Source organism: Carcharodon carcharias, chromosome 1, assembly GCF_017639515.1.
Source record: "Carcharodon carcharias isolate sCarCar2 chromosome 1, sCarCar2.pri, whole genome shotgun sequence".
Classification (NCBI taxonomy): Eukaryota; Metazoa; Chordata; class Chondrichthyes; order Lamniformes; family Lamnidae; genus Carcharodon; species Carcharodon carcharias.
This window is the reverse complement of record NC_054467.1, coordinates 103,764,801-103,777,267: the sequence shown is the minus strand read 5'-3', so window position 1 is coordinate 103,777,267 and position 12,467 is coordinate 103,764,801. Positions and strand designations below refer to the sequence as shown.

General features: G+C 42.3%; 1 protein-coding gene across 5 annotated transcripts in view; it reads right to left on the bottom strand.

The window, feature by feature from the left end:
* ptpn13 (protein tyrosine phosphatase non-receptor type 13) overlaps positions 1 to 12,467 on the bottom strand; it is a 270,908-nt gene that overhangs the window by 142,080 nt on the left and 116,361 nt on the right. For all 5 annotated transcript variants that reach the window (XM_041196016.1, XM_041195983.1, XM_041195993.1 and 2 more), the window contains 4 exons: positions 8,561 to 8,713; positions 7,302 to 7,484; positions 6,174 to 6,336; positions 4,732 to 5,164 (listed from right to left, as the gene is read on the bottom strand). In XM_041196016.1, coding sequence (XP_041051950.1) covers positions 4,732 to 5,164; positions 6,174 to 6,336; positions 7,302 to 7,484; positions 8,561 to 8,713 — 932 coding nt within the window. The remainder of the gene's footprint in view (positions 1 to 4,731; positions 5,165 to 6,173; positions 6,337 to 7,301; positions 7,485 to 8,560; positions 8,714 to 12,467) is intronic.

Genomic DNA, 12,467 nt, shown 5'->3' with positions numbered 1-12,467 from the left:
AATTGATGAAAGAGCTGAAGACCGATTGCGCTGCCCTATGGTATTCACACAATGATGACCTGGTGCTGCTCTGATTGCCACCACCAAGCACACACAACTCCCTTATATAAAACAAAAACAGAATTACCTGGAAAAACTCAGCAGGTCTGGCAGCATCGGCGGAGAAGAAAAGAGTTGACGTTTCGAGTCCTCATGACCCTTCGACAGAGCTATATACACAACTCCCTTCCTGCCAAGCATAACTCCAGCCTCTGGATGCTGTCCTCCTTGATCACCACTAACCTCAATTTTACAAGGGTTCCATAGCGGTATACTGGGTCAAAAACCACCTTGATGTCAAAGGGCAGTTACTCGTAAGTTTCCTCTTTGCTCAGTGTATAGGTTAAATTATTTTTAAAAAGTGACTTTCTGCCTGAAGCTAAATATTGCAAAAACATCTAACGATTAAAAAGATATTTTTGGAGCTTGAGAATTCTCCTTGCCATTTAATATATAATTCTTCTTAAGTTCTCTGCCCAAAGGCAGGTCCTTGGTGTTTATCTGCCGAACCATGGCTAAGTGCCATGATTGTCTTTTACTACGGGTAGGGCAAGGAGGCAGGCTACCTCATCCGGGAAAGGGTTTGAACCCCATGCTGTTGGTTTTAATCTGATCCATATGCTAGCCATCTAGCCAACTTATCTAACCCGGTCCCCTATAGTATGGTGTACTGTACATCTATTACTGAAGCCATGAACTCCCTCTAATTAATGTAAAGTACAGCATGCATCTGAAGGAGAGCAACAGACCCAGGAACTAATTCTGCAGTAGGTCTTTGGTGGAAAAGCTTTGCATTTTATAATCTTTTTAAAATGCTGTTTACATCAATACCGAATTTACAAAGTAAATGTGATGAGACTGAATAACTGTACGATGGCATTCGCTCTGGAATGCTGATGGACATCAAAGAGGAAACAGTGGAGGCTCTGACCACAATCTTTCAAACATCTTCAAATATGGGAGTTGTGCCAGAGGATTGGAGGATTTGACAACACTGTTCAAAAAGGAAGAAAGAGATAAAGTAGGGAACTCACCAAGGCTCCTTAGACAGCACCTTCCAAGCCCACAACCATCTAGAAGGACAAGGGCAGCAGGTAGATGGGAACACCATCACCTGCAAGTGCCCCTCCAAGCCACTCCCATCCTGACTTGGAAATATATCACCGTTCCTTCACTGTCGCTGGGTCAAAATCTTGGAACTCCCTTCCTAACACCACTGCGGATGTACCAACACAACTTAGACTGCAGCAGTTCAAGAACGCAGTTCACCATTTCCTTCTCAAGGGCAATCAGGGGTGGGCAATAAATGCTGGTCGAGCTAGCGAAGCCCACATTCCTTGAATGAATTTAAAAAAAAAGGATAGCCAGCCTAACTTCAGAAGGGCTTAAGCTTTGAGAGGTCACGGCCTTGATATTTAATGCCAGCATAACAGGCTGAAGGATTGTTAAAAATTTAAAAACAGGGAATTCAGCTTCTAACCCATGGTGTATGAACCCTTTACCATTTTTACATTGGTGCATTTGGTCATGAGCGACCATGCTGCTGTCAAGAGGTGGAACGCTTCATTAAAGTATATAAACTAGCCTCCCACAGCACAATTGGGAGTTTGAGTTATAGATAAGACTAAGTGCTGCCACATGGGTTTCCCAGAAATTGGGGGAACACAGCAATAAAACTCAGGGGGCAGCTGCTGGCTCAAGAAGACACAGCACAGTTCTGTGGGTCAGGAGTCCAGAATCTCAAACATGAATTTGGTCTCCCCCTGATCGTGGTTTCTCTCTCTCTCACTCCATCACAATCACGGAGCTCTCCTCTGCCAAGCTCCAATCTCTGATTCTCTCCCTCAATGGCTTCTTTCTTCACCGCCCCCAACCCCATGTCCTGTTCATCCATTGACTGCCGTGCTATTCCATGTTCTATGATATGGGACCTTATTAAGACTAATGGAGTTGCTGGCCAATCCGATTGGCCAGCAGCTTCTGAAGGCGGGACTTCTTCCCCAGTGAGGGCAGAAATCCCACTCAGCCATTGTTTAGCCCACCTGCAGTGTATTATGGCTGTGGAATGGGCTGGTATGATGGGATATGGGGTCTTACTGAGATTACGTCTGGAATATTGTGTAGAGTTTTGGTCTCTTTACTTAAGGAGGGGTATATTTTCACCAAGTGTGCAACAAAGGTTAGCTGAACTGATTCCTGAGGTGACAGCGTTGTCCTATAAGGAGAGTTCAAGTCATCTAAAATCTATATTCCCTGCAATTTAGAAGAATGACAGGTGATCAAATCAATCTAAAATTCTTCAGGGGTTTGCCAGGGTACATGCTGGGAGGATGTCTCTCCTGACATGGAAGTCTAGAACTAGGGGTCATAGTTTCAAAATAAGGGATTCGCCACGTGGACAGAGATGAGGGGAAATTTCTTCACTCAAAGGGTTGTGAATCTTTGGAATTTTCTACTCCAGAGCTGCGGATGCTCATTGAGTATATTCAAGAGAGAGATTAATAGACTTGGTTACTATAGGATTTGGGTAGTGCAAGAAGGTAGAGTCGAGGCAGAAGATCTGTCATAACCTTTGTAAATGGTGAAGCAGGTTCAAAGAGCCAAATGACCTATTCCTGCTCTTATTTCTTGTTATGTTCAAGCCCCAATCCCTCACTCCCTCCCTCCCGCAATAGCCTAACTTTCAACCCTCCTCTGTTTCACTCACCTGCATACCAACTGCCAAAGATCCTCTCCAAGGATCCCCAGTTGACCCCCCCGGAAGCAAAGTTAGCATGGAGCCAACCCGCTCCACAGCAGCCCACGTTGCAGCCATAATGCGCTGCAGGCAGGCTAAACAAGACGTCCCACCCTCGGGAGCTGCTGGCCTAGTGGGCTGCCAACACACACACCCCAACACACACACACAGAGAAAACATGCCCGGTAGGGGCACATAAAATACAGCCCATTCAGTAAGTAAAAGCAGCGAGCATGAATTTGCAAAAGACTATGTCGTGTCTAACAAATTTGATAGTTCTTTAAGGAATAAAGAAAATGCAGTGGAATATCATGCACATGGATTTTCAAAAGGTGTTTGATGAGGTTCTACATGGCAAATTTGTTTAGAAAATCAGGCACGTGGTATTAAAAGGGAATATGGCTGCATAAATAAGAAGTTGGTTAAATAATAGAAAACAAGTTAATGGATTTTTTGGGGTTGTGGGTGTAAACATTGGTGCCAGTCCAGGGGTAAGTTTTGGGATAACTTTTCATGGGCTTGATACAAGGGCCATTTAATCAAAATCTGCATATGACACAAAATTATTTACTGTGAAAACAACAAACAACTACATGGTAGCAACCTCTGAAGGATATAATGGCCCAAATCGTATTTCTGACACTGATCAGACAGGAAACTACCCGCTCATCTGGATAAGATTTTTTGAGCCAAACTTCCAACTCACGATTCAGAAGAACTCCCTCAGTGCAGGAATCCATGGAGAGAGCAGTGAAGAGAATCAGTGCAAAAGCCACCACCCTTTTATACAGCACTAAGTGCCATATTCTGGAATGTTTAAAGGTCCCAAAGCTTTTCAGTGTGTTGGTGAACGAGTGGCTAAGTGGATAAGGTGGTACGTTGGCCGGCAGGTAGGGTGGGAGGGAGAAAGGTGGGTAGGACTTTAGTGTGACCAGTTTGGTAAGGTGGCAGCTGGGCAGGATGGCAAGTGGGTGGGATGGTAGGGAGGCAAGTGGATATGGCTTTAGGGTGGCAGGTGGGTCAGGTAGCAGGCAGGTCGGATGGTCAAGTGGCAGGTCAGTAGGGTGGCAGGTGGGTGAGTGGGTAGGTGTGTAGTCAGGTTTGGTCAGGATAGGGTGGTAGTTAAGTGACTTGGGGGTTCAGTTGTATCATTACCCAGAAGCTGGTCTAGGCTTTTTTGGTCCAACATTCCCTGGGTAACTATCCAGGAAAGTAAATTGGAGTTGTCCAAAGTCTCTGACTCTAACTCAGACTGAGAGACATTTTCAATGTCCCCAAGGGAGGAGAATTTCCTATCGGAAATTCAAACTTCCCAGGCAATTCCCACAGATTCAGTGCATTGGGTTGCATCTTAGGTCATACGTACGGTCTCTTGGCCAGTTTGGGCAGTTAGACATCAGATGAAATTAATGTGTAAACATGTGCTTCATTCCTCCTTCCAAAATGTAAGAACCTATATGCTAAATAGTTTTAAAAGTAAAACAGACAGACCTAGTGGTTCAGATACACAAATCTTTAAACAGGGAACAAGTAGAAGCTGTAAACAAAAAGCATTAGGGGCCATGGTTTATAAATAAGGGCATAAAGTCTAAAAGCAGAGACAATGCTAAGTCAATACAAATCTCATTATCCAGTTGAGACTAGAATAATGTGTACAGACTTCTGTGAACCTGCAACTCTATCTGCTTAGTTATTTAATTGTGTTTAATAACAGCAGGCTGCACCAAAGGAAGTACTCAAGTAACCTGTTGCACTATTTTTGAAATTTAACTAACATTAGAAATGAGTTAAACATCCATCTTTTGCAATATTAGAAAAGTTCCCCGGGGTTACAGGCCAGCTCGCAACATTTACACTAGAGTTTGTCTTCTCCTGATTTGCAATATCACAGACCTACTTCACATCTAAAACCATGCCTTATGTAAAAATAATTCACAAAAGGTCAAAAATTTACCTGCTTTTGATTCGTTGCTCACTTCCCGCCACAGACTCGGTATCTGATCGAGGGCGTGGACATTTAACTTTGCGTTCGGTGTCCCCTTCCAGAAGATTTGAAGAACGAAACAACTGGTGGATAAAGTTGGGCGTACTTCTTCGTTTTGACTCCGAGACTTGGCTAAGATCATAGTAGGATTTGCTGAGGATGGGTGGACGTTGGTCCCACAGAGTACTAGATATCTTGTCTTTTGAGATGCTGTATAGGGGCTGATTCAGTGCTGCCTCCGACCTGGACATGCGTTTCAGAAGTTCAGAACGCATTAACTGTGACTGATCTGTTATTTTGCTGTGCGCACTGGTGGCAAGACTGATACTACTATTCACCCTGCCCATGGCGAATAAACCTGCAGAGTCTCCACTGTAGCTCAGGTTGCTGACAGATAAACTTTCTAAAGGGACGGGGGTGTGGGGAAAGAAATAAATAATTCAGTAAGCACACTGTTATATTCCTTTTCCAAGCTCCTCTTGGCACACATCTCCCTTTAAAACTTCATTACCTCCACACTATCATTCAGGGAAATAAGCGAAAGAGACAAACAGTGATGATGCTTCCATTTTTTTTTACTTGCAATAAGAAGGGCTTAGGTTCCCATGTTGAGATTGGGAATTCAACATGAGGAACTGCAGACACAAACACAGGCAACCTTATTTTTCATTAGTCCGGTGGACTAAATCTTCAAACATCCTGTGCCATCACAACTATTATATTTTGCAGTATTACATTCAACGTGCTGCTAACATCTGGATAAAAATAAACTCTTCTCAATTAGTTTTGTAATTTGAGGTCTTAATGGCTATCTTTAGCAGCTTCACTGGTAACCTACACAGATTTCACTACGACTTACTAAAACCATGAGTAGCTAAACAGCCATCACAACTAAGCCATTACTGAGCCATAAAACAGAAACATAAAGTCATAACTTTAATACCACAGTCCCATACATCTCATTTCCAAAAGCTAAAACAACTCAACACAATAATTTAATGTTAGCCTCAATCCACTCATTTTACTGTTCCAATACAAAGCACTGGAAAATTAAATCAGGATTTCTCATTCAGGTTATTTTATCTGATTGATTTTTTCACATTATGGTCTTTCCCACTATTGTGGTTTTGCAGATTTTAAAATTGGTAGCATGTATAAATTATGGAATTAATGGTGTCTGGGTTATAGTCATCAATGGTATGTTATCATGGACAACCTCATCTATAACGGAACTGATAAATGGCAAGATAATAAGGGGGGAAAAGGAATTACTTGAATCTCCATTTTAACATTTCCCACCCACCCCCCTCCCCCACCGGCCAATCATTTGACTGCAAATATTAGAAAATTTACTTATTTCCACAGGATTAGGCGCTCCAAAATACACAGGAATAACAAGGTTACATTCATACCAATTTCCTGCAAGTCCTGATTGTTCTTTCGTGCCCTCATCTGCAGCTGGAATTTGTGCTGGGATGAAGCCAGGTGCAGAAGATACTGACAGGTCTTGCTGCTATCTGCCTGAAACAGATGCTTTATGCCATCTGAAGTGTTCTGCAATGTAATCTTCTTTTTCTGCATCAATCATGAAGATAATATAGAGTTTGGAATAAACACAAGTGATGCCTTGGAGCGAGCAGAAACTGATAGAACATATCAGTACAATGCAAAGCTTATTCATGTTCCAAGTGTTTAGTATTTACCTAATACGAAATGCTTGCAGCTTTATCATCAAGTTTACAAAGTCTCATTTATTTATAAATAAACGCTTAATCTAAATGTATAACTTAAACCAGATGATTTGACAATTACAACTTCCCCGCACTCTCCTCCAACCCAAAAGGGAATGCTTGCTTCTAAATTAATGCAGATTTTTTAAAAAGTTGCTTTCAAATTATTGGGACACAATTGGAAAAGAAAATGTGATCATGGTAGATAAGGGAAATTAATAAGTAACTCACTCATCACTTCTTAGTTGAAGGAAGAATAAGAACAACATTATGGAAGCAAAATTCAGAAGATCCTGACTGGATTGTGATGTCAGATAAACAGAGAGAACTAGGTGATAAATTTGTTTACAACATTGTTCTTGAAATGGAAATCTTCACTCTTCCTTTTCTTCACCTGACAGTTGTGTGGCCAAATGAAATATGCTTCAAAAATACCCTCCACTACATCAAATGGGAGAAACTAAAATACAATTTCTTCTCCAGATAATAACCCCTAGTTAAAACCCTAGCACTAGATAAAATGTCTCAACATTTCAATATCCTTTTTTTTTCAGTTGTCATTTGTTGAATTTTATGAGAATATAACTACTTTCTGCAATTTAAAAAATTTGTAAAAGTATCCTTGAAGTATTTTTCTTACACATTCTTGTCCAAAAGATTTCAACCTTTAAAAATCTTTTAGCATGTAATTTGAAACTTAATTTTCCAAACAAATCAAGAAAACACTCTAGCAAGATTTCAATGATTGGAGCATTAAAACCAGCCTCGGCCATTGTAAATAATGATGGATCAGAGCTGAAACACACTTACACTGAAAGCGATTTTTTTGGTATCTCTCCATGGAAATCGAAGGACTACAGTTCTGACTCCATTTTGAATCTCATAAACAATGACACCTCTGGAACAAATGCCCAGATTTATTCCTGTTAGAGATTTCTTTTCTGGCAGAACCCGATAGAACAGCACTCCGTACTCAGGCAGCTTTTGACATACCTGAAAGCCAAGTTAAATGAAAAAGTAACAGATAAATATACACACACAAAAAACACAAGGAAAACATCTTGTATTTTGACAGCACTGCAGTATAATAAATACTAAATACAGCATGATGAAAGTATATTTTTCATTATGAAAGAAGCCAGATTCATACAATTACACTTCAGGCTTCTGTAAAGCAGAATTAAGTCTTTAGCAGCTTGCTGTCTGCAGTGTCAGAGCACATGGATATAAAACTTTACCACAATGATTTCTGGGTAACAATTGCCATCTCCATTGAATATTCAGGGTTGTACAGATGGCTATCACGATGTTCACTCACATACTGAGAAGCAAATGCTAGGCAGCATGCTAGCCAACATGTCCTTTCTTTGCGTGTACATGTTTGTGCCACTGCTGTGATTGCAATCCTAAACAGTAATTGACATTACAATGAAAAAAGAAGTGAACACTCAATGGTATGTCCAGACGTCTGCAGACCTGCATCTTTAGGATATCTAATTACTCACAAGAACACAAGGAATAGGAACATCAGTAGACCATAGGGTCCGTCGAGCCTGCTCTACCATTCAATAGAATCATGGCTAATCTTAGGCTTCAACGCCACTTTCCAGCCTGCTCCCCACATCCCTCGATGCCCTGAGACCCCAAAATTCTATTGCAGCGTTAAATGCTTCAATGATGGAGCATCCATAACATATGAGGAGTCGCGAATGGTACTGAACATTGGACAATCATCAGCGAACAACCCCACTTCTGACATTATGATGGAAGGAAGGTCATTGATAAAGCAACTGAAGGTGGTGAAATTTTTTCTCAGAAGATTGTGAATCTTTGGAACTCTCTTCCACAGAGAGTGGGAGAGGCAGGGCCAATGAATATTTTTAAGGCAGAGGTAGATAGATTCTTATTAACAAGGAAATCAAAGGTTACCAGGGGTGGGCAGGAATGAGGAGCTGAGGCTACAATCAGATCAGCCATGATCTTATTGAATGGCAGAGCAGACTTGTGGAGCTAAATGGCCCACTCCTGCTCCTAATTCATATGTTTGTATCCCTATTAAGATGGATTACCTTTAGAAACTCAAGTTCAGATTCTGCTTCTGCGGCCCCACAATATGTGATGTGCAGTTTGGGCAGCTCCTCCTTCATGTAAGACTCCTCCAAAGATTCCATCACTCCAATTGGCAAATAATGCTCAAGCCTGAAATAACTCATCCCATGAAACTAATAACAGAAGTAAAACACAGTAAATATTTTTCCAAAGGTACCCTATTGATTTAGTATGGTTTATTTTTGGAGGCAAGACATGGGTACATTTTGTCACGCAACTTAAGTAGAAGTCTTACACTTAGGACAAATGCAAGAAAGCCAAATTTCTAATGATCAGAACAATTTGTACTACAGGAGAAAAGGGTGGTGATTCATTGGCAAGTTGATTCTAATTGGCCAAGACATTGCCATGGAGAAAGCAACAGGGAATTATAGGCTTCCCAAGCTCCCATGTAATTCAAAAAAGGAGCAATTTCTTTTGTTTGCAGAGATTGGGTCTCTTCGTACGAATGTATGTCACTTCCAGCAAGTATAAATGAGCCATGATATGAGCTCGGCTGATTATCTTAAATTTGTTTAGTGTAGCTATTAACACACTCAAGATTATTCAGAAAGTACCATCCAATTGTGAAATCACATCCAACTGTCGACATTTTATTTTGGGTTTTGCAAGAGCTGGCTGGTTGGGTATAACCTGTACTCTGCCCATTACAACCAGAGTCAACTTGCCAACCAGTCAGCACCCTTTTCTCTTATAGTATAAATTGTTGTGATTGCTTGAAACTTGACATTCTTGTGTTTGTCCTGATGAGTGCAAGACAAAAAAGTTTTGGCAACATGGCTGTCTTTTCAGCAATATTCAGGTTCCGTACTGCCAAACGACTAAAGTAAAAGTCATCAAACTTTTCTGCTAATACTGCCACACTTTCAGTGACTCTATGTCCCAAACTACAAAAAGATAGGGTTATTATTGCAGAAATCATTTTTATCGGTATACAGCAGCAGAAATAACATGAGAGTTAATCAGCAAATAAAGAGGAATACAGAAATCTGCTGAGATAAACAGATACTCAGTGACTCTAATTTCTTTTGGGCCTAGGGTCCAGTATGAAGTAAACACATATTTACAGATCATAAAATCTTCTGTTCCTTTTGTATCAGTACCTCTCCTGGCTTCCACAATTAACTAGTGTTCCAGCCAGTGCCTCCTCCAGATCAGTTTCCCTCAGAGAGCTGGGTGCCCTTCTTTGCACAACTGTCCTTATATCTCTCTGAATTGATCTTTTTATACCAATTCCAGTCCTGCCTATGATCTTTGTACAGAGGCTTCTTTCAGGCGGTTTCATTATTTCACACAGTCTCCAAACCGAAATATCACAAACGCTCGGGCCATGCTGAGGTCAAACATTATGCCTAGTTAGGAAACCATGTTAATTGACAAATAACTGTTACCTCTCAAGTTGAGCAGTATACTTTCAAATCTCAATTCTTTGGAAAACTGACCCAACGGCATAAATAAATAAAAAATAAATTGCTGCAAAATGAGCTTGTGTGACAATGTTTTTTTTAAAAAAAATAATTGTTCATGGGATGGGGATGTTGTTGTTCATGGGATTGCTCAGCTATCAACTGTAAGCTGCTTTCGCTGTTTAGCATGCATGTAGTCCTGTGTTGTAGCTTCACCAGGTTGCCATCTCATTTTTAGGTATGCCTGGTGCTGCTTCTGGAATGCCCTACTACACTCCTCTTTGAATCAAGATTGTTCCCCTGGCTTGATGATAAGGGCATAGTGAGGGATTTGCCGGGCCAAGTAGTTACAAATTGTGATGGAGTTCAATTCCACAGCTGCTGATGGTCCACAGCATCTCGTGGATGCCCGGTTTTGAATTGCTCTATTTGTTCTGAATCTATCCCATTGCACACAGGAGCCAGGAATTTTAGGAGACAGGGTTTTCTTCTCACCACCCGAAGAGTCGGTGGGGAACACACCCCTGCCAACACTGTCTGCCCTGCAGCAATTTCACACTCCAACAAGCATTAATTAGCTGGAGGTGGGACTGCCACCCCTCACTCAGAAGCCCCACCTTGGGGAACTGAGTCGACAAAGCCAAGTCGTGGAGTTCCAGGAAGAGGTAAGTTTTGGGGGTCTCAGGGCGTGATGGTAGGTAAGCCGGGCTGGGGGGCGGGGGGTGGATGGTGGACAGTGGACGATTGGGGTGTCGAGGGAGAGACAATGATTGGTGGGGGGTTAGGGTGGGGAGGGAGGTCCTGCAGTTATCAGACCTTAAGGCCCCTCCACCCCCTCCACTTAAGTTAAAAGGTGGCTGCTGATAGAGACATTCCCTCCACCCCCTTCCCACCCCAAGGCTTGAACCCGATTATTTTCGGGCATCGCCCATACCTAGGAGTTTGGGTGGCAAATGGCCCTTAAGTGGTCAATAATTTGTTATTTAAGGGCGTCAATTAGGGCAAGAGCGAAAATTGCAGAGAGGTCGGGGTGGGCAGGGACCCAGCGGGAAGCCCATCCGAGGAATTTTATGCTCATGTTCCACCTACAAATCCGGCGGCAGGGAAGCGCAAAATTCAAGCCAGGATTACATAGGATACACAGCACAAAAACAGACTATTTGACCCAGCCTGTTCATGCTGACATTTATGCTCCAATGAGCCACCTCCCATATTTTCTCATCTAAATCTACCGTCATAATGTCTATTCCCTTCTTCCTCATGTGCTTGCCTAGCTTTCCCTTAAGTGCGTCAAACTATTCTCTTCCACCACTCCTTGTGATATTGGGTCCCATATTCTTACTGCTACAACTGCTACTGGGTAAAGAATTATACAATGGTAGTCCACGCAACACAATGGAGGGTGTCCTCAGTATAAAGACTGGACTTTGTCTCCACAAGGGCTGTGCAGAGGTCACTCCTACCAATACTGCCATGAATAGAAGCATCTGCAACAGATATAGTGAAGACAAAGTCAAGAAGGATTTTCCCTTACCAACTGCTGCAGGCCCACTCTGGCAGATACATCCTTCAGGGCTCAGCCAGCTGGATCAGTAGTGATGCTACAGAGCCACCTTGAGTGATGGATATTGAAGTCCTTGACCTAGAGAACATTCTGCACCCTTGCTACCCTCAATGCTTCTTCGAAGTGATGTTCAAAATGGAGGAATACTGATTCACCTGCTGAGGGAGAGCAGTAGGTGGTAGTCAGGTGGTTTCCATGCCCGTGCCTGACCTGATGCCCTGAGACTTCATGGAGCCCAGAGTCATTCTTCAGGGCTCCCTGATCCACTTCCTCCTAACTGTATACCACTGTGCCGTCTCTGGTGGCTCTGATCAGCTATGGGACAAGACATACCAAGGGAAGGTGATGGAGGAGTCTAGGACATTGGCTGTAAAGTAGGATTGATGAGATTGACTACGTCAAGCTGTTGTTTGACTAATCTGTGGAACAGTTTGCTCAATTTTGGTGAAAATTCCCAGGTATTAGTGAGGAATTTTGCAGAGTCAACTGGGCAGGTTGTGCTACATCCATGCACTCTAAATCCATTTTAGACAGCTTTGCATTTTCCTCCGATCTGATTCGTCCCAATTCCAAACTATTCTTGACCCAAGTACTATTTTTCTCCCTCAGTCCTCTGTGCACCTTGTTTCTCCTCTCTAACGTTTCAGCCTGGTACCCATCTCCCTGCCAGATTAGTTAAAACTATCCCACAGCACAAGCTAACCTGCCCATGAGGACATTGCTCTACTGAATGGGTGGGTTGTCTTATAAGGAAAGGTTGGACAGACTAGGCTTGTATCCACTGGAGTTTAGAAGCATAAGAGGTGACTTGATTGAAACACATAAATTCCTGAGGGGGGACTTAACAGGGATCTTTTTTAATTCATTGAATGTGGGCGTCACTGGCCAACATTTATT